The 24,007-nt window shown below is 35.3% G+C and overlaps 1 protein-coding gene across 1 annotated transcript in view; it reads right to left on the bottom strand.

Moving 5' to 3' along the window:
- The window catches only part of LOC150102641 (maltase A2-like), a 146,764-nt gene that overhangs the window by 6,284 nt on the left and 116,473 nt on the right, over positions 1 to 24,007 (bottom strand). The window contains exon 9 of the mRNA XM_090398623.1: positions 10,419 to 10,541. Within this exon, the coding sequence (XP_090254749.1) occupies positions 10,419 to 10,541 (123 nt within the window). The remainder of the gene's footprint in view (positions 1 to 10,418; positions 10,542 to 24,007) is intronic.

Here is a 24,007-nt window from a genome sequence, read left to right as displayed (position 1 = left end):
AGTACTAAAAAACAAACCCAACAAGTTTCGTTAGTCGTCAGATTAACATCTTCAGGGGTAAAGATAACTAACAGTTTAAAGCACAAACTATAAGAAATTATGAAAAAACAAGTTCATTTATTGGTATTATGAACATCAAAAAAGTTCGTTAAAAAACCGAATAACAGATCTACACAACCGTTAATATGTGTTAGCTGGAAACAATGCTATATGATGTCGTGTTCTGTGGTTCACTTTCACTCTGTCCAAGTTCTGAACTGGGTAAATTTTTAATACACGCTGACCAGCCTTGATTTTTATTGCATTGCGTAGGAATTTTAATCATATTTGCTGCCTCTTTTAATTTTCTTGTGAAACAGTTTTTATCAATGTAGGACATGCTTGTTCTGTCCCAGAGTACATCATGACCAGTAGAAGCTGTGTGAAATGCCAAGCCAGACTTATTTTTTTCTCTTTTTTTTTGTACGTCCTTTTGATGCTCGCTCATGCAGATTTCTCCTGATCTCCCCATCTGGCCTAAGTAGCAGACGCCACAGGAACAGTGAATATTATAAACTCCTGGTTTTTTCATTGGGTGATGTGGAGGTTTCGGAGGATGAAGAGATTTTGGTATTTTTTCAAGCAGCAGGAAAATTACTTTTATGTTGTACTTGTAGAGAAGTTTTTGCTAATTTATCTGTTACATTTTTGATATAAGGAGGGTGACTGCGTTCTTGAAGTCTTGTTTATTTAAGTTTCTTGTAGGTGCTGTATTGAGAATTTTCTTAATTGTCTTAGTTTTGAAACCATTCAGTTGTAGGATCTCTGTTAAGTATTGTATTTCTTCTGTACTGGGAATGCTGTATGCTTTATCCCTTAAGGTTTTTATGAGGCCTATTTTGTGATTGGGATGGTGGTGTGAGGTAGCATGAAGGAATCTTTCCTTGTTTGTTGGCTTTCTATAAATGGAGAATAATAATCTGCTTTTTCTTTCATTTATTTCTATAAGGATGTCTAGGAAAGGAAGTTTTTTTTATTTTCTTCTAGTTCCAGAGTAAATTTTATGTTAGCATGTAAGTTATTAAGATAGTCTTTAAATGCAGTCAGTTCTAGTGCTATTCCTGTGCTAAGTGCAGCATTACTATTAAATCGCAAATTACCACCAAAAAATCTACAAAAAACAGAATTCGCAGCCCTTAATGAACTCAAATCAGACAAAAATACAGTCATAATAAAAGCAGACAAAGGAAATGCAATAGTGATTTTAAATTCAGAAGATTATAACAAAAAAAAAAAAAAAAAATGAAAAGCCTTCTTTGAAGATTCCAACACCCACACAGCATTAGACAGAGACCCCCAGTTGGGGAACTCACAACAAAACCAATGAACTTATCAAGAATATACCAGATTGGTTTGAGGAACTAAAAAGAAATTTATAATCAAAACACCCACTATATATATATATATATATATATATATATATATATAGTTCTTAGAATATATGGAGTTCCCAAAATTTATAAACGAGATATACCACTAAGATCGATAGTAGATGGAAGGGACTATCCTACCTCAAATCTGGCAAAGCACCTCACAAACTTGATTTTACCACATATAGGAAAAACACCATCGTTCATTAAGAACAGCACAGACTTCATAGAGAAAGTAAAAGATATACACATCAATCTTTCAGACATATTAGCGAGTTTAGATGTGGTCAGCCTTTTCACAAAGATTCCAAGAAATGAAATAGTAAACATCCCAGAAAATCTCTTCCCACCGGACATTGTACAGCTCTACGAACATTGCATAAAAAACACGTTCTTCCTTTACCAAGACAAACTCTGGGAACAAAAAGAAGGACTAGCAATGGGTTCACTTCTCTCACCAGCTCTAGCAAACCTCTATATGGAAAATTTTGAAAATAATGTTCTAAAAAAACTGACACATCAAACCAAAAATTTGGCTCTGCTATGTGGACGATATCTTCATCATTTGGCCAGGAATAGCACTAGAACTGACTGCATTTAAAGACTATCTTAATAAATTACATCCCAACATAAAATTTACTCTGCAACTAGAAGAAAATAAAAAATTTCCTTTCCTAGACATCCTTATAGAAATAAATGAAAGAAAAAACAGATTATCGGTCTCCATTTATAGAAATCCAACAAACATAGGAAGATTCCTTCATGCTACCACACACCACCATCCCAAGCAAAAAATAGGCCTCATAATAGTCTTAAGGGATAAAGCATACAGCATCCCCAGTACAGAAGAAATACAATACTTAACCCCTTAATGCACTCAACCGAATTAACTTGGGTCCAAGAAAGTGAATTTTTTCCGCGCACCCAAGTTAATACGTGTGACCGTGAATGTTTGTGAAACATTCATATGTGAATTTTTTTTAATAAAATATTTGTAGTATAATAGAATATTTTCACATATAAATACAACCGAATATACATGTTAGACAATTTTGTGCCTATTTCCTTTCAGCCGAGAAAAATTGCCAACAGCGTGTATCAGCTATTTCATTTGTGTTTGCACATTCTTTGTCCATGATTATAACTGCCTAAATTTCTTCGAGCTTTTTTTTGATGATCAATTGATTCAACGTGTTGTGGATGAAACAAATAGATATGCGAGGAGTCGTACCCTTGGTAAAGAAAAGACTTCTTGGTATGACACAAATCCAAATGAAATCAGAGTATTTTTGGCTTGTACTTTTGCAAAGTATAGTAAGAAACACAGAATACCGTCAATATTGGACAAAAAAATCCATTATTATATACACCATTTTTTCCGGATTGTATGAGCAGGAAATGCTTCGGAGCCATAAAACAATTTCTATATTTTTCAAATAATGATGAATTTGATCCAGCAAATCACCCTCACCCAAAACTAAACAAAATCTGGCCAATTTATGAAGATTTTAATAGAAAATTTGGCAATTCAATTACGCCAGAGAAATTGGTAACTACTGACGAAAGTTTATTGCTTTATAAAGGTCGTCTGGGATGGGTGCAATACATTCCTCTCAAAAGGGCCAGATTCGGCATAAAAACATACTTATTATGTGAATCACAAAGTGGATATGTCTATAATTTTATAATCTATACTGGCAAGAATACCATTCTGAACAGAGATTTTAGCAATCTTCCAATGTCTTCGCAAGTAGTGATGATTTTGATGAAACCCTTTATTGAATAAAGGTTATTCTTTGACTATGGACAATTTCTATAATCACCTGGATTATCAGATCTATTAATAATAAATAAGCCTGATGTTTATGGAACATTACACGTATCACAAAAAGAAGAACCCAGCGAATTGAACAATAAAAAATTGAAAACTGGAGAAGTAATTGGTTTTCAGAGAGGGAAAGTGTGTGTAATGAAATGGAAGTACAAGAAGGATATTTTCCTTATCTCTACCATTCACACTACATCAATGGTAGATATAGAGACGTGCAAAGGAAGAATAAAAAAACCACAACTTGTGTTGGATTACAACCATACAATGGGTGGTGTTGATCGTGTTGATCAACACCTGTCTTCGTACGTTGTACCCAGAAAGAGAGGCAAGAAGTATTATAAAAAGATTTTCTTTCATCTCTTAGACCTGGCACTGTGGAACGCTTTCGTGCTTTACCAAAAATATAGCAGTAAGATGGATTCACTTGATTTTCGCCTCAAAATAATCGAACTCTCCATTGAAAAATATAATTCTACAAGCATTTCAAGAAGTGGACATCCATCAAATATCCCACCACAACTGAGATTATCTGCACAACATTTTCCATCTTTCATACCACCAACAGAAAAGAAAGAAAATCCAACTTGCCAGTGTTTCCTCTGCTCAAGAAAAAGGAATGAACACAATAAAAGGATTCGCAAAGAAGCAAGATACATGTGTACTGACTGTTTATTAACTCGGTTTAGCGAAGTAGATGCAGTTTGGTTAACCTTTTTTTGCAAAAAGAGACATTTTTTGTGTTTTTTTCCAAGATTTGTTAATGTTCTTTTGTGTATAAAGAAAATAAAGAATAAAAAAATTGGCAGAAAAACGACCACTTTCTGATTTTTAATTGGTTAACAGAGATCCTACAACTGAACAGTTTCAAAACTAAGACAATTAAGAAAATTCTCAATACAGCACCTACAAGAAACTTAAATAAACAAGACTTCAAGAACGCAGTCACCCTCCTTATATCAAAAATGTAACAGATAAATTAGCAAAAACTTCTCTACAAGTACACATAAAAGTGACTTTCCTGCCACTTGAAAAAATATCAAAATCTCTTCATCCTCCGAAACCTTCACATCACCTAATGAAAAAACGAGGAGTTTATAATATTCGCTGTTCCTGTGGCATCTGCTACATAGGCCAGACGGGGAGATCAGGAGAAATCCACATGAGCGAACATCAAAAGGATGTACAAAAAAAGAGAGAAAATAAGTCTGGCTCATTTCACACAGCTTCTACTGGTCATGATGTACTCTGGGACAGAACAAGCATGTCCTACATTAATAAAAACTGTTTCACAAGAAAATTCAAAGAGGCAGCAAATATGATTAAAATTCTTACGCAATGCAACAAAAATCAAGGTTTGATTTTAAATAAAGTTTGGTCAGTGTTTATTAAAAATTTACCCAGTTCAGACCTCGGACAGAGTGAAAGTGAACCACAGAACACGACATCAAATAGCATTGTTTCCAGCTAACACGTATTAACGGTTGTATAGATCTGTTATTAGTTTTTTTAACGAACTTTTTTGATGTTCATAATACCAATAAATGAACTTGTTTTTTCGTAATTTCTTATAGTTTGTGCTTTAAACTGTTAGTTATCTTTACCCCTGAAGATGTTAGTCTGACGACTAATGAAACTTGTCGGGTTTGTTATTAGTACTTGTTTAGTACTAATAAAAAGACTTTTTTATTTAAAAAAGTCTTTTTTAAATAAAAATGTGGTCACAAAACTGGAATGATTTGATTGAACTTCTTAACCACAGAAACCTCCGCATGATTATGAAGAGAAATCGTTAAAAAAATTTACTGTAAAAGGATTAGCTGAAGTATTTTCTAAACTAAATCAAGGACTTCAGTTAATCGAAAATGTGGATCAAGACACTGATCGCTTCACCAAAGTCGAAAAGCAAATGCAAGAAGCAGTCAGATGTTATTGCAAAATATATGAAGAAAATAAACCCAACAGACAACATTAACCAATTTTCAGATTAAAAAAAGCCACTCCTGATCACGAGAAATAACCATATTATCCAAATGAGTGACAGTTACTCACCTGTTTAATTAAAGACACCGTTAATACGTTTTTTGTTTATGTTAACTAATATTTAAAGGAATTTCAAATTAAAGTAAGTGCACCATTTTTGATATGTGTTTATGTATTTTTTTTTTTAATCTTTTTCTTTCTTAATTTTGTATTTATATGTATATGTGCTAATAAATAATTTATAAATGTTTATATAAGTTTATACATTTTTAACCGTTTTAAGTTAAATAGAAACAAACCTAATTTATAAAAGTATTATAACAGAAATCAAACAAATCAAGAATTAAAAAAGTCCTTGACTTATGACGGGGTTCTGTTAGAACGGAACCCCATCATAAGTCGAGGACTACCTGCATAATATGATATGTGCATGCAGGCACTACACTAGGTAATGAAAATAAGGGATGCTAATTTTTTATGTGATCTGTAAGTGGTTGTAAGGGTGTATTTTTTTAGGATTTTAATTAATTCTTCAGATGTGGTTTGGGATTAATATATTAGCCTACATTGTCAATTCCTTAAAAATACAGAAATGAACAGCCAACATATAAGCCTTACCACACACACACACACCAGATTTACTATAATCCACTGAGATGCCACAGTATGCAAGATCCATCAGTATGGTAAGCTGAAACTGAAGCTTTAAAGATAACCAAATAGATTAGCCTTTCTAAAACATTGTGAGGATAATAATGTCATCCCTGACTGTGTTAAGCTGAAATACTGCTTAATTCATTAAAGGCTCTTTGCATACAGAAGACGCACTAGCTTTGCTCTTTTATGTGAACAGATTGTTGCCACACACGTTCTACTTACCGCCACCAATGAAGCTATTCGTGTGCTAGAAGAGGAACTTGCTGCAATGCAGAATGCTGAACTTTGGATGATCCTTTCAGATGTCTTTAATGCTTCATCTGCCAAAGAATTTCAAAAAATAAAAAGTTGGCAGTCTTTCAAACATCGACAGTCTGCTAATCTTCTAAAAAAAAAAAATTCTGCTCTTAAGCCTCAATAATACCAAGTAAACACTGCAATAGACTTATCTTCCTTCACCCTCAAACTGGAAGTAATTAGTGCACTCTCTCTCTTGGTCACACATATGCACGTTCACCTTAAAAAAAAAAAAAAAAGAATTCCTACAGAAGAAATTATGATTCAGATTGAATGTTGAATTCTTAGCCTTCCTGCCCATATTGCTAACAATATTAGACTGGATGTTGCTGATGTACTGACACTTTCTTCATCAGACAAATTCTCTGATGAAGAAAGTGTAGTAGTCAATGTAGGCATTTTTTTGTATGCTGCCATAGTGTTTCACAATTTGTCTGTCATATTTTTTTTTTGTTGTGCACATGCCCGAGAGGTTGGCTGGTCAACCTATAGTATGTTAGTACTGTGTATAGGAGGAGAATTGGGAAACAAGGAACTTGTTCATATTGGATTTGAAGGTCTGTGAATTGTATTCCTTGGGAAACATGGGAGGGAAGGCTGTTCCAGAATACAGCAACAGTAGGGAAGTCAACCTTGTTCAAGGTTGTCAAACCTTAGAGTTTGAGTAGGAAAGCATGTTTGATGGCAGCTGCACGTGTTTCAATGGGTTTGGTGTGTGTGTGTGTGTGTGTGTGTGTGTGTGTGTGTAGGGGGGGGATTATTGATGATAGTTCTTATGAACATTTACCATGGAAATATTTATAGAAGATGCATGCAGTGAGTTGGTAAAGAAGAGCTGTTAATCACTCTTTGACTGTTCTCTTCTGTATTGTGTCGAGTATTTTTAGGATGCTCTCCAGATGTGCGAGCAGTACTTGATGGATGGGCGAATTTGTGATTTGTACAGAGTTAATAGCTGTTCAGGGGATAAAGTAATGCCTTGGAATGAAAGAGGAATCCTAATTTTTTTGGATGCCAAGGAGGCAATGGTTGTAATGTGTTGATGCCGAGAGAGATCCTCTTGCCTAGAGATTTTGGTGTTATCAAAGATAAGTCTGGGATGTTTTTTTTTTTCTTTTGAGGGGAAATATGACAAAGCCGTGTTTTGCAGAAATTGAAATTGACAGTTATTCAAGCCCTAACGAAGAATAGTTTGGAGATCAGAATTTAGGCTTCCAGAGGTTGTTGCTCTGCGAGTTGTAGTAGTTTGTTTAGTGCAAGGTTTGTCAAGTGAGAAGGAAGAATGCAGTATACTGTTGGCAAAACCTGTATATTGGATTGATGGTCAATTGGAGCATGTCACTGATGTACAGAAGAAACAAAATGAGAGGACAGAACCTTGTGGAACCCTAACGTTAGTTACATAGTTAGAAGATAGGGAGCCATCAACCATCACATGCAATGTGCATTTGGGTTACCAGTTTTTTCACTGGTAACCCAGTTGCAGAAGTCATGACAGACCAAATGATGGAATCTTACATAATAGGCCCTTGTGCCAGACCTGGTTGAAAGATTTGGAGACATCTAGTGCAACTACTTGAGATTCGCCATACTTTTCCATGGTGCTTATCCAGAGGTATGTGAAAATCTCCTGTTGGATGGCATTGGTGGAAATCATACCGGCAGCTGTTTATTAACTGGCTGCTTTCAAGATACAAAGAAGTTGGCTGTTGATGGTTCTCTCCATTACTTTGAAGAGGTTAACTAATATTTAAGGAATTGACAGCATATACTAGAAATATAAATTAAATAAACTTTAATATATACTTTCCGATATTTCAGCAAACGTCACGTTGCCATCTTCTTGGGAACTTAATACAAAGGCACGTGCACACAAGTACTACATAACAGCAAACGAGAACTGAAGCTAGGAAGCTAACGTTTTCTTAAAGTCCTGGTGGTGCCCCCTGGCGGGCCATATTGGTGGTTCTTGGCCTTTGGGCTGAAGTTCTTCTGATAATTGTTTCCCAAATTTGGGGCAGTCTCATGCATCCAAATTTGTTGAGGTTTGGCATGTTCCTAAGGTGTATGACTCTGGCTTTCTTCCATCTTATTCTGTGGCAAGTATCCAGAGCATGGTCTGCAAGCCCAGAGTGGCTGTACTGGTGAAATCGGATGTAATCCTTGTGCTCTGAGATTCTGATATTTGCTGTCCTGCCTGTTTGGCCAAAGTAAGACAATTTACAGACCACGCTCTGGATACTCGCCACAGAATAAGATGGAAGAAAGCCACAGTCATACACCGCAGCAAGTTCAAGTATGAAAGACTATTCATGGAATCAGCCTCAGCCCTTAGGAACATGCCAAACCTCAACAAATTTGGATGCATGAGACTGCCCCAAATTTGGGAAACAATTATCAGAACTTCAGCCCAAAGGCCAAGAACCACCAATATAGCCCGTCAGGACTTTAGGAAAACGTTAGCTTCCTAGCTTCAGTCCTCATTTGCTGTTATGTAGTACTTGTGTACACGTGCCTTTGTATTAAGTTCCCAAGAAGATGGCAACGTGACGTTTGCCGAAATATTGGAAAGTATATATTAAAGTTTATTTAATTTATATTTCTAGTATACGCTGTCAATTCCTTAAATATTAGTTATCATGTTTAACCAGCGTATAAGCCTCTCAACAAGAATACTTTGAAGAGGATTGAGATGAGAACCCATCTGGGTGCAGTAGCAGAGGGAGTACTATCCGGCAAAAGTTACAGCCAACTGCTTTAGCCAGAGACCAGCATGCAGTGGCTGCCATTTGGGCACAATGCAAGTTTCCTGGTAAACATGTGCTTCCATTCCAGAGAGGATTACTTCAGTGCATATGCTTGTGTTGGAAGACCAAAAACATGAATCCAACTATGGGAAAGTGGCAGAGAAATCTCTGAGGTCATCCCACTTGCCATTCCTATAATGCCAGATGACTCTTGGTTGATAACAGCTGTGTGGGTGTTGCTTGGTGGGGGGAAAGAGATGAGCACTAGGTTGTGGTCTGAGTTATCTAAAGAAGATACAACCTTCACAATATATTTGGAGGGGATCATTAGTGAGGAAAAGGTCCAGAGTGTTTGGGATTATCTGGTACTCAGGTGGGCATGTGAACAATTTGCATAATGTCACTTGTGATGGCAAATATCTCAGCATCTCTACCTGCTTGGTCTGTCTGAAAAGGAAAGCCAGTTGGTATGGTATACACTGAAATTGTCAGGATCTGAGTAGTTGGTGGCATTGGAAGAGAGATATAGAGAACAAATGAATTTGACAGAGTGGGGACAGAGAGATTTTCAGCCAAAGTAGACTGTGATCAGAAGATTCTAAATTGAATGCTCTCTGGCATGGTATGTCAGAGCAAACATATGCAAGCACTGCCTTTGAGCCAAATAGTGTGTATTTGGGGAAGTTTAGATGAGTAGTGCTTGGAGAGTCTGAAATTTGGGTGTCTGTCAGAAAAAGCAGGTGGGGTTTTGCAATACTGGAGGTGGAAGTGTACACTGTTGAGGTTGGAGCAGAGACCAGATACATTTGTAGAGTGGATTTGAAGTTGACTGCATGATGTAACTTTATGTTGTAGTACTTTTATAAAGTACTACAACATAAAATTGAATATAATAAAATATAATTGAATATAAATAAGAATAGAAAGAAAAGTGAAAACAAATTAATTTTATGGACGGTGTAATTTATTAATTTTTGTTATTATAATATGGTCCTTTGTATAATGCATATTCTTCTGTTTTCTTATGGTTAAAAAGATTTTGTTTCGAAAGTTTTAATCAAATAACACATCCCATTCCATCCAATCTACAGCTACTAATCAGCTGGCAAAATATACAAACCATGTGTGAGTAGACAAGCATACTTGTTGAATTCAAAAAGTCATGGTTTCCAAAGTGAATGTCAATGCTTTCTTGGATATTTCATATCCTCAGAATTAGAGGGAGTACAGACATGTCTTCCTAAATCATACTATTATGATCATATTTTGACTAGAATAAAGAAAACATGTTGATTTTCTGTTTTTGGTAACATGATACTCCCTCTAAAAATTGAAACTAAATAAGCATTATTATTATGTTCATTGAAATAAAGCATATCATATTTTATGTGTTTCAATTTTTAAAAACTGAATATGACTGCCGAAATCTATAATCTTTATATTATTTATATTATATCATTAAAAATGAAGCCATATGCATCAGTCCATTTCACTAACCTCAACATTAACCGTAGAATACTCTGGATGAACAGGAAGCCAAGGATTACTAGAATTCGAAAAACCAGCTGCTGATTCATTATTCCACTGCATTGGTGTACGGGATGCAGCTCTAGAATCGGACTAAAGAAAAAAAGAACAAGTCTAATAACTGACAGACATCAATGTTTGCAGGATGAATTATGGTTAATTTGCATGCTATTATTATGTTATTAATAATAGCATGGTTGCTATTATTAATAGCAAGTACAATAAGCATGGTTGCTAACACACAGTATAACATTACACGTAGCATGCATCCAAAAACCAAGTAAGCACAGTGTGATAAAAGGCTCGAGTTTCTTTGCATTTACTATAAATAATTACAGCAAAAAATATAACCAATTAAAAATAACTTTATAAAATTAAATAAAAATTAACTTTATCTATTTGATATATTCCTTCACTACAGCAGCATTTGCTACCACCTCTTAATGCATTTAAAACTGTGCCCAACACTGTTAATTATTTTATTATGTTGTCAGCCAAAAGACATCCGATGATCTTCAGGAAAACAATATATGAGAGAATTTCTAACTATTGCACAGAATCCAACATCTAAATAATTTTGGAAATGTAACACAGATAATTTTAAAATGTACTTATAAAGGCACAATGTCTGATTTTATGATTATGTACACTCCTTTCCTGTAAACCTCAGAAATTGCATGGTTAGTTAACTGAACTGTCAGTCTGTATATAGTTTTGCTCAATAATTTCTTGTATTTCTCCTATGCGGTAAATAAAATTCATTATTATCGTACCTGGGCAACACATTAACTTTTCTAACAAAAGTATTATCTTTTACCTGTGAATAGGTGATTTGAAGAAGTTTTTGCAAGGGTTAAATTCCTGAACAAACTTAAAATCCCTATTCACATTCTTTTTTCACCATTCAAGCCAATATAAATGTAGAAAATTTACCTTCCTCTCTTCAAATGCTTAGCCCATCGGTTCACAGAAAATTCTTTGTAAGAAAACTGAATGCAAAACAAGACATTTTAGAAAATATAGTTTCTTTCCATATTATTTATTTAATTAGATTTAACTGTTTTAAAATAATATTTTTATTCTATAAAGTAAAATTATTATTTTGTATTTTACTAATTACCGAGTTCCCTGATTTCTGTTTATTGCTTAAAAATAAATCTTTTTCACTCTGTAGATGAGTTATTAACATTTTTACAAAAGTGTAATAGGATGGTGAGGGAGTATCTCATCTTCTGAATTTGTTCAGAAGATGAGATGCTTTCCATTATAGGATCCCCTAGTATTGCAGAACTGACTCCACTTTTCATGGAACGAGATTTTGAAGGCTATTATTGTTTTCTGGGATAGTGTAAGACTATATGTGCACCACTGAGTAATCATATCAAATTAAGTGACAGTGCAATTACATAAAATCCTTTCATGGCGTGGATCAGCTTAAGGTAAAATTCACACCTGTGACAAACACTAATCTTCACTTTATTTCCAAATGGTAGTATTTTATGAAATGAAAAAATTTTAAAATCGATATTTGATAACGTTTGTTTTTAACCATGGGGAAAAAAAAAAGTATGCATGCTCCCAAACTGAAACACATAGCTTTCTCTTGTGAGAATTAACTTTGTGGTTGTAGAGCAGGTACGTTAACTACTCGACCAATCGGGCCAAAATTCCGACTAGATATATTTCTGATTACAATTTTTTTGAACTGTTCACAAGATCATTAACTATGTACAGGTAACCCCCATATAACACAGTCATTAGGTTCCTAAAAAATGTGAATCTAAAAATCCTAAAAATGCCGTGTTATGTGAATTCATGTTATACGAAACAAAGAACTAGTAGAAAAAAACAGGGTTAGGTTCCAAAAGTTAAAAAAACTATACTATACTATTTTCTTTTTATAACTTTGAGAAATGTATGTTTATTAAAACAATAATTGATCAAAAGTATTACATATTAATATTATTATCATCATCAAATTCCTGACATGTACCCTCAAGGGGTGTATAGGATATGATAGTACTACATGAAAAATTTACATCATTACTAACTTCCTATCTACAATTTTCCTCCAAATCAGTCTATTACTTGTCAAGACTCCAATATTATCAGATCTTATATTTCTATCATCTTAAGGCACATTGTACCATATCAATCCACCTATATCTTGGTCTTCCTCTGGTTCGTTTTAATGCCAACCTGACAAAGAACACTTGTTTTGCTAATCTTAACTCGCCCATTCTGTTTAAGTGACCATACCACCTGAGATTAGCTCTGCTAATGCACTCCTGGATGCCGACAATGTCAAGTTCTTTCCTAATATCCTCGTTTTTAATATGATATTGCCATTGATGTGTGGTCTCTAGTCTTTCGTCAAGTATTTTACTTCTGACCCAGCTCTCAGATCCATAACTTAAAACTGGTTTGAAGACCGTCTTGTATACAGCTAGTTTAGTGTTCCGACTAATTTCTCTCTTATTCCATATGAATTTATTCAATTGACTTCCTACCATACCAGCTTTGTTGATTCTGTTGTCTATTTCCATATTTATTTTATCATCTTCAATAAAATCGTGCCTAAGTAGTTGAAATGTTTTAATTGTTCCACAGGTTCCCCGTTCACATCCCCGTTCACACACAACACAGCTGACATTTTCAAAAATTCTATCTATTTTCCATGTCTTTGTCTTTTTATTGCTGACCTTCATACCATATCTATTACAACAGTTATTCAATTTAATTTAGTCAAGGAATCTTGCAAACTTGTAGCGGGTTTATTCAGAAGTATAACATCGTCTGCATAAATCAAAGAGCTGACATTAACATCTCCAATTCTGATATCATGCTTAATACCACTTACCTTCATAATGTGATCCATATAGATAATGAATAACAGAGGGGGATAATGTACATCCTTGTTTCACCCCAGATTTAACATTAAACCATCTTCCTGTACATCCTTCAATTCTAACTGCCGACTTACAACTCAAATACAGACTTAAGTATTGCTTGATATAATGCCCCATTGACACCATACAACTGTAGCGTATTGAATAGCTTCTCTCTTGGCACCTTGTCATATGCCTTATCCAGATTGACAAAACTTAAATACAGATCTTTATTACATTCCCATGCTTTCTCGACTATTTGTCGAGAAGTGAAGATCTCATCCTGACAGCCTCTATTTGGCCTGAATCCAGCTTGAACTTTATCAAGCTTTTCTTCCACAATTCTCAACCGTTTCTCAAGTATACTTGCATAGATCTTGCCAGGAACACTCAGTAGGGAAATACCTCTGAAATTCTCACATTCAGTTTTATTTCCCTTTTTATATATGGGCACTATTCTATATATGGGCAATATTTATATTAGAGCTCTACTCCAATCATCAGGAATACGTCCCTCTGTCCAGGCTTTCTGAACTATGAAGTGCAGCCACTGTAAGATTTTTATACCACCATACTTCAGCATTTCTGGTCAAATATCATCTACTCCTGCTGCCTTTCCACATTTCAAGCCTTTGATGGCTTTTTCTACTTCAAGTATGGATATGCATTCCTGGTCAGTGTTTTTTTTTTTATCACTGTGCTGTCATCACTGCTTGTTACATTTAGCAAATTTTCAAAGTAATTACTCAATACTTCAAGGATATCTTTTTCTCCCGTTTTCATTTCACCTTTATCATCTCTATATAGCACTCTTTTCTCCATTCCTGAGCTTCTTCAACAACCTCCAGAATATTTTGCCACCTTCTTGATATTTATTTTCTATGTTCTTGCCAAAGTCCTCCCATCAATTTTGTTTAGCTAGTTTTACACAGTGTTTTGCATTCTTGCATTTGTCGCTGTATTCTCTAAGAGCACAAGCTGACTTATTTTCCAGGAACTTTTGATATGCTTTTTTCTTTTCCTTCACTGAATCTTTAACTTCCTGTGTCCACCAGGGAGTTCCGATTTTTTTATACTTGCAGACAACCTCATCACATGCCTCTCTGGCAGAATCAATCATGGTTTACTTCAAGGCTTGCCACTGAATCTGCAATTTGGTTCCTGTTCTTAAACTCTTTCATTTTTTCTTCAATAATCTTTGTGTATTTTATTCTACAGTTCACATCTGAGAGCTGCTCAACTTTTATTCGCTTTAAAACTTTCTTTCATGTTATTCTTTTCAATATGAAATTCAATTTTATCCTGCTCAAGACTAAATAGTGATCGCTTCCAATTTCAAATCCTCTGTACACTCTGGTGTCCTGCACCAGGGAGAAAACATCACTATCAACAATAACATAGTCAATGAGACTTTTCTTATTCCTTGCCTCTTCTCTCCATGTGAATTTGTGCACATTTTTATGTTGGAACATGGTGTTAGTAATAACCAGTCCATGTCCTGAGCAGAAATCCAACAGGAATTTGCCATTATTATTAGCTTTGCTCTTTTCTCCAAATTATTTTTGTATGTCTGACAATCATTTCCTACTCTGCTATTTAGGTCCCCAACAAGGACCAACTTTTCCTTTTTCATTGTGTCAGCTGCTTTTTCTAAAGCATCAAAAAATTCCTCCACTTCTACCTTAGTAGAACCTTCTGTGGGACCATAGGCACAAATAAGTCTCTTTGTCCAGTTCCCCATTCTGATATTTGCCCACATCACTCTACTGGAGACTGCCTGCCATTCAAGAAGATTAGCGTCATATTTTGTGTTGAATACTATGGCTACTCCTTTTTTTCCTTGATTGTCATTGTCTGAATATAACATTTTGTATTTATAGCTCAGAAAGATCTCACCAGTTTTTGCCTTTTTTGTTTCAGTCACCCCTATTATGTGGATCTGGTACTTATCTAATTCCTCAGCTAGCTCCATATCTTTGCCATTCAGGTTTCTTATGTTGATAGTACCGATCTTTAACTCTGGTGATGTTGAGTTGGGGTGTGTTTTCAGATTTGTTCCAGTAACTGACTTTTTGCTGTGCAAAAACAATCAGGGCCTTGTTTAACCGGGCAACACCCTAGCCGGCATGAAATTTTGTCATGTTGTACCATCATTTTGTGTTTTGGTTTAAGCCAATAAGAATACAGTTTGGTCGGCTAAATCCCAAATTGCCAGCCCATCCTCGTTCGTTCAGTATCCAGGTAGATACCCAACAGGGTGCACCACGAGAAGGTGAGGATTGGACATTAGGTCAGAAGTCCTGGTCGGTTCTCTGCATTCCTTTGTTTACATAATGTTACAAATGCCAGCCTGGCTGGCCGAGTGGTTAGCGTATCTGCTCTCCAGCCAAAGGGCTGCAGGTTCGAACACCACCCTGGGCATGGATGTTTGTGACTGTCTTTGGAAAATAATAGCGGTGGTCGGCAGTAGATGGTGTAGTTGTGGTCAGTTGGTGGATTGAGTGGTGGAGACAGAGTTGTAGAGCAGGTGTCCTCCCTCGATGAGTCTTTGGACTCCCTGGAGGTGTCAAATAATAATAAGAATAATTACATAATGTTTTCTTTGTCATCACTACTAAGCACCAATAAACGAGAGCATTTTTCTTTCTGGCAAAATATCCTCATCTTCTGAGCTTTCTTCATCAGCATCTTGAGTTCTATGTTCTACTTTTTGCAAAAAATCTGTTATTTTCAATTGTTTGCTTTTAGTCAAGGGATCTTTATTGTATGGAGCTAAGCACTTGTGAAGTGCTTAGCTTCACATTGTATGGAGTTAAGCACTTGAAGTTTCCTCTTAAATTTTTTGCTTCTTTCAGTGGAAGGATATTAATTTAGAAAATATAATTCCAACTATTCGGCTAAGTCTAGGCCTTTCTTTATGCTTTTTAGGGTAAAATGTTTAACTTCATCATTTCTATCTGTGCTATCATCCTCTGAATTAATTTGGTTTATCTCAGATGCCATTTCCACCAAATTTGCTTCATCAGTCGCTTCTTCTATCAGTAATTCTTAAATCTTTCCTATTGTCAAAACCTTCCCACTCCTAGAGATTTAGCAAGTTCTATTATTGCATCCATTCTGTTTTCTGCTGGCTCGATTAGATTTTCACTCTGAATTGACTCTGGCCATATATTTTTCCAACAGGCATTTAACGTTCAGTTTTATTTCTTTGATGGATGAAGTTATGAGATTAATACAGTCCAAAATTGTAAAAAGTTTCCATGCCGCCATGACTTCGATAGATTCGTCGTTAACTTTATTCAAAACCCATTAGAATGATTTCCTGATGTAATTAGTTTTAAATGTAGCTATAAATCCCTGATCGGTTGAAGTAATGAACTTGTATTTGGTGGTAAGAAAGTTATTTTGACATTGGTGATTTAAATCTTTTGGATGATTGGGTGCATTATCCAATATCAGTAGAACTTTAAAATCTAGATTTTTCTGCTTTAAGTATTTTCCACACTTGGTACAAAACAGTTCAGAAACTATTTTTTAAATAAATCAGTAGTTACTCAAGCTTTCTTATTTGCCGTCCAATATACCGGTAAAGCATTCTTATTTAGGTTTTTCATTGCACGAGGATTGAGGGATTTATAAATTAGCATGGGTTTTACCATGTGATCGCCTGAAGTGTTACTGCACATAAGTAATGTTACACGGTCTTTTGATGCTTTAAAACCTAGTGCAACTTTTTCATTTTTTGAAATAGATGTTCTCTTGGGCATTTTTTTTTCCACCAATGGCTCATCTCGTCAGCATTAAAAACCTGATGTGTTATATATCAACCCTGCTCAATAATTTTTTGTAATTCCTTTGGTTAAGTTTTGGCAGCTTCATTATCAGCCGATTCGCTTTCCCCTTGTATTTTTTGTTTTATAATGAAAAGACTTTCTAAAATGGCTGAACCACCTATGCTAGCAACAAAGTCGGGATTAATAGCAGATTCTCCATTTTCTTTTAAGTAGTTGTAAATTTTTAAAGCTTTATGTTTAATAACATTGGTGTCCAGTGGGATCCATTTTTTTTGAGCAGTCATCAATCCAAATACTACGAGCTTTTTCCATTTTTCCAAGTATTGGTGTGCTCTGGGACGAGCTGTCATATTTGTAGAGATAGAACAAATATGACAGTAATGGAAGCTCTAATTTTCTGTTCAGTTTTCTGTATGGTCCGGATTGTTGCTTCATTTAAATCCAAGTTTTTGCAACATATATTCCCCCCCCCCCCTTTTTAAGACAATCCAAAATCTGTATTTTTAATCCTAGTGAGATGAAATGTCTTTTGAGAGGTACTTTTTTTTTAAATTCCAGACATTGTTCAGGGGCTACAAATTAATTCACAAAATCTCTCGAATCGTGTTAGAGCAAGAACGTGTTGTAGGAATGGCGTGTTATACGGGGATTATCCCCAATTCGCGAACTGTGTTGTAAGAATGTCGTATTATACGAGAGTTACTTGTAGTTCACTATCCCATCTACAGAATATGTAGTATCTAAGTAAGCAAAAAAATTAATATTTTAAAAAAATTAGAGAACTCACAGTTCAGTAAAATACAAATTAATTTCACTTTATACAAAATGAAAATATTAAAAACAGTTAAATAAAAACTAATTAAATAAATAATACAGAAATAAACTTATATTAATTATATTTTGTAAAATATGTCATTTTGCATTTGTTTTTCATATACAGTATGTGTATTATTACAATATCCTTTCAATTTTCTCTGCAATGACTTTTCCCTGTTTAGAAAATTTTACATGCTGAACTGTTTGTGAATTTCACTGCCAAGTATGAAACTACCACAACCTTGCCTACTGCAGGGTTGAAGTGGCTTGAGAAAGTTTAATGTTTGGTCTATAGAGATGGGTCTCTTGATTATTTAACATTACCCCCCCACCCACCCACACACTAATAAATAAAAAAAGTCAGTCTATCCTTCTGTTCCCTCATTGTAGGTATTTGGTGTGCGACTTTTGTTTTTCTGTTTCCACCTCTCTCTCATATCCAGATGTCACTATGGTAACACCCAATGCCAAGAAGCCAACTTAATCTTTAGATTAAGCTGGCCTTTCTGGCCTCATTGTTGTTCTTCGCCAAGGAAAATCATCTCTCAGTAAACCACTCTATTCCTCTATTGATCTCAGAAAGACATCACAAAAATTCTCATTAATTGGATACCAGTAAGCTTCCTGCTCTACATCAGATCATGTCCCTCTAACTATGCTCAAAATCTATTCTTCTCTGAATCAACACTCATTTTATATTGCCTATTTAAGATGTCATACTCTCCTAGTATCTACACAACAGCATAACAAGTCCTTTATCTAGTTCATCCTTAGGAATGATAAGTAGAGATAAGGTGATGGAAATGGGACTGGTGTCCCACTGTCATCACCTCAATCTTCTCAAAAACAATGGAAATCACCAGTAGATTTCCACAACCTGGAATCCACCAATTAATTAGTGATCGTTAACGTACATTCTTGTTCCATTCTATAGCTAACCTTACCTACCTTAGGACAAAAGCTATGGAGAGATTTTGAAAAACTCGTGGTTGGTCTTGACATTTCAAAATTATTCAATCATTTCTGGCAGAGATCTTTTTAGTCTACCATCTCATGGTTTGCCTCCTCTTTGAATGGAGAACACAGGTTTATTTTTAGGTCAATCAATGCATATCATCCATGTTAGAATAATTCGGGGCAATATGCTTTTACCCATGCTCTTTCTTCTCCTATAGATTAACAACCTTCTCTCACTGACCACGAATCCTATCCATAATTTTGTTGATGACAGCATGCCCCAATCCTCTTCTTTACTTTTTGACAAACATTCAGTGATTCTGAATGAAACTTTAAATGATTTGAATTTCAAGTTCATCCATAACCAATGTCTTAAAACAATGCTCTCCTTACCATTCTCCAGTAAGTTTAGAATACTCTAGTGAACCTTCAGATACTAATACTACCAAAAACACAGTCCTCTCTTATTTCTTGCACAAAAGCTTGCATTTCAACACCCACCCACCCACCCTTTGGCATAAATCAATCTCCAATCCAGATCAAATTTTTATTCTCAGACTGACTTAATTTCCTAGTCTTTCTGGCATTTTTGTTCTTTTCTATTCAAGAAACTATTGCTCACCTGTACAATGACTAATATTATAAAATTCAAAATTAATATTTGTTCTCACATTTGCAACAGAATACATAATTATTAAAAGAACATGTAAGACCACAGTAATAACTTTTAATTAATAAAGGTACAGATATTTCATACTGAAACTAATAGTACATCTTCAGTGTCACACAAACAGTTATAGGAATGGAATACAAGTAATTCGGTGGATCACCTATTAAAATACAATTGTTGCCGCGTGCTAGGAAATGATACAAAATAATAATTAATCTTTAAGATAATTTTTTTTTTAATTATTAATTACATAAAATAAAAGTCTCCCAGATATTCGAGAGAGAGACAATCATTTCGATTTAAATTTGATCAGTGCAAAATAGCTTCACAACTTTCTTTAAAAAGGCATTCATGTTTGAACCTGCACCTGTGGAGGAGAATAGCTTTATCCCACTGGATATTATGAGTAGTGTTAATACTATGTTATGCTAGACCAGACTTCTGAGGTTTGTTGTATTCAATATAATATTGATGTTTCTTAATTCTTTTTTCCACAGAACGGCCAGTTTGTCCAACATAAGAAACATCGCATTCACGTGGTATTTGGCAAACACCCAGCCAAAGATAGAGATGACAGTTTATCCTTTGTAGAAGGCAATAAAGAGGAAATTTTGTTGATAGGAACATGTGGGAATCAATTGGTACTTTTTCAAAATTCTACCTATAGGTTCTGATTCCTGGAATGTAAGGGATTGGAACATAAGATTCAATTATCTGTTGGATTTGATTGGGGTTGTAATTACTCGATTCCATTAACTTTTTAATGATTGAAAGTTCTTGCTGTAAGATTACTGGAGAAGAGCAAACTTTATGTGCTCTATTAATTAGAGATTTAAGAATGCCAAATTTTTAAGATGTGTGGTGTGCAAGACTTTTTATGAATGTATCTGCCAGTAAATATAGGCTTTTGAAAAACACTTGAAGATAAGGTACCGAAGAAATTCGAGTAAGGAGGATGTCCAAGAATGGTAAAGTACCAGAATTTTCTTTTTCCATGGTGAATTGAATACGTGGGTGAAGGCTATTTATCTGTTGTAGAAATGTGGAAAGCTCATCTTCAGTATGTGACCAAATAGCAAAAACATCCTCGACATAACGATACCAAAGAGATGGTTGAGGATGAATGGATGAAAACATAGTGTCTTCGAATTGTTTCAAAAAGTAGTTTGCCAAAGGTGGAGACAGAGGGCTACCCATGGCAGTAACCTTCTTGTTTGTAGATCTTGTTTTTCCAGCTGAAATAACCTGAATGGATAACAAATTTGAAAATCTTTGCGATATATGGAGGGTAATCTTCATATAATAATTTGACTGTGTCGGCTAATGGAATATTGTTAAACAGAGAAACAATGTTGAAACTGACTAACAACTCAGACTCCTTGATTTTTATATCTTTGATTTTTTCAAGAAAATCTGTTGAATTTTTTATGTAGGATCTGGAATGTCCAGTGAGAGCACTTAAGGAATGTAACAAGACTTTTGCAATTCGATAGGCAGGATTATCAATGCAATTCATGATAGGTCACACTGGATAGCCTTCTTTACGGGTTTTCGGGAGTCCATAGACGGGGAGTTCTTCCAAAGCAGGTGCGTAATTTATCCACGTAATTTGGGTCCCAACCGATAACCTCATCGAGTAATTTATTTAATTGTTTAATTTGTGAATTTGTAGGATTATGCATGATCTCTTGGTAGGTAGAGGTGTCTTCCAAAAGGCTGGATACTTTCGTCTCATTGTCAGTCTTATTCATGATTACAATCACTTTTCCTTAATCGGTCTTAGAAATAGATATTTTATTATCTCTCCTTAAAGAAGTTAGCCCTTTGATTTCAGCATTTGATAAGTTGCATGGAGGCAATTTGCTTTTAAATAACGAAGTCGCAACTTCAAAATGAAGTTTGCTAGCATTGTCACTAGAAAGTCCTGACAGATTGCATTCTATATTATGTAAAAAATCAAGATACAGAATACATGTAGGAATAACTGCAAAATCAAGGCCTTTTGCTAAAGCACTGGTTTAGGCGTTGCATAAAGGGCGATCGGAAATATTAACAATCCATTTATTAGTAGAAGTGATGTCAGAGGTTAAATTTTTCTTTTGCTTGTGATATAAAGAATTATATTTTTGCATAAGTCTGTCAAAATTTCTTTCAAAAGAACAGGTTAGACTCTTTTGATAAACAAAGAACAACATCTAGTAATTCATCATTAAGAACAGCTGAAATTTCTTCTTCGAAATCCAAAATAGACTTAATATTAGAAGCTAATTCTTTTTTGGCAGTATGACGTTGATTACGAATTAAGGAAAAACTTGCACGAATGTAAATACAGTGGGCTCCGAATCGGTTCGGTCTCCGAATTTAAGGAGACCGAATAGTTTCCTTAAATCTAGGAAATGTAGGAATAACTTTCGTGTCACAACATTTTTTGAGAAAGGCAATCCGTGCTCGAAGCATACCTTGTAAAACAGATAGATAGTTTTCTTAACTTTCCTGTTTGCTTAGTAAATTCTTCCTCGTGAAGGATGATCATTCTTATTTTTAGAGGTACAGTAACCCCTGAGTTACGTAAGTAATGCATTCTGTAAACCTTTACGTAACTTGTTGAATTTCACGTAAGTCGGATTTGTAAATTGCTTAAGTGTAACTTCGTAAGAAACGACAATATTTATTATTATTATATGTATGTATATATATACACAGATATGTACAGTATATTATTTACACAGTATTATTTTATAAATGAAACATCATGCAGCAGTATTTACTCTGATATAAACTATAAAAGTATGAAAAATATATAAAAGAATATAAAAGCAAACTGAAATAACACTTTTCAAATAAAAAAATGTTTTGTGACAGTTAATTTAGCTCTGTAGTGGGAGAGTCGACGCTAGTGGTGGATGGTTGTGAAGAGATATGCTGTTCTCTGGCAACTTCTACCCCTCTCGATGTTGAAGGCTGAACGTAGTCAGGGTCATCTGAGTTGTCATCTTGACGTTGTTGTGAGTGGCATCTCACAAACATGTCTAGAATAGATTGTGTGGTCACACGCTTTTTGTCATCGTAGATGGTCTTGTAGCTAGACATATTGGAATGGATACGGCATCTAACATTTTCGAACCACTCAGTGTTCGGATCCATCGATTCTAATTTTGCTAGCGTCATGTCTATCAGGTTAAAAGCCTTGACTAGTCCCTTTGTTGTAAATTTCTTAACGTCTAGAGTTGGCAGTTCAATCGGCATAGTATTTTCTTCAGAATGCCTCCAACTGAATATGGTCATCATTAGTAAGCTCTTCATCGTGACTCAAAAGGAGCTCGTTAACGTCAACGTTATCCACTTCCAGCTAATTGCTCTGCCAGTTGCACATGCATCTCTGTCGTTTGCTGTAATTCTTGTGTCAACTCAATAACCTTATCAGTCATTAAACAATTTTGCACCATTTCTGGGCATTCTTCCACACACGTTCATTGTTGTCCGCTTGACTTCATCCCATGCCACCTCGACGTTTTTGATAGTGTCAAGGATATTATAATTCTTCCAGAAATCACGTAGAGTAATGCCCTCACCACTATCAATGGCCTTGATTGCTTGGGAAAACATATATGCCGCAGATAGTAAGCTTTGAAAGTCGCAATAGTGCCTCGATTCATAGGTTGCAACAGTGAGGTGGTTCTAGGAGGCAGGTAAACTACTTTTACGTCAGTATGAAAGTCATCCAACTCTTCCAGGTGGCTGGGGCATTGTCCAGGAGGAGAAGCACTTTAAATGGGATTCCTTTCTTGGCACAATATTCCTTCACCTGGGGAATGAAGTGGTTATTGAACCAGTCTGCGAACAGCACAAGTGTAAACCAAGCTATATCAGCCTACTTGGGTCAATGTTCTTAAAGGTCTGCAGTCTCTGGGAATAGTACACTGTAAACGGTTTAAGTTTCAAGTCCCCCCAAAGTGTTGCCGCTAATCATAACAGTGATCCGATCTTTTGTGACCTTGAATCCAGGCATAGATTTTTCTTCTTTTGCAATAAATGTCATTGTTGGTATCCTTTTCCAAAACAGAGCCGTTTCGTCAACATTAAATATTTGCTCAGACAAATATTCCCCCTCCTCAATTATTTCTGCCAGAAGTTCAGGAAATTTACTTGCCGCATCTGTATCTGCCTCACCCGTGACTTTGATGCTGTGTAGATTCGTATGCTTCTTGAATTGTTCAAACCAACCAGCTCTAACTTTAAATGCACTCTCCGTGTCCGTGATGCCAGCCTTCTCTTGTAAATCTTTATGTAAAGACCTAGCCTTCTCCTGGATAATCAGAAAACTCAACGGTATCTGCTTCTGTGTCAGATCCTCGATCCAGTGAAACAACAATTTCTCCATCTCTGAAATCTAGCTCAGCCTCTTCTTGGCAATGATTGTGCCCTTCAACATTA

This window comes from Typopeltis vanoorti, chromosome 10 (genome assembly GCF_054136105.1).
Source record: "Typopeltis vanoorti isolate ZY-2024b chromosome 10, IOZ_Tvanoo_1.0, whole genome shotgun sequence".
NCBI classification, from domain to species: Eukaryota; Metazoa; Arthropoda; class Arachnida; order Uropygi; family Thelyphonidae; genus Typopeltis; species Typopeltis vanoorti.
This window is presented reverse-complemented; position numbering and strand designations above follow the sequence as displayed.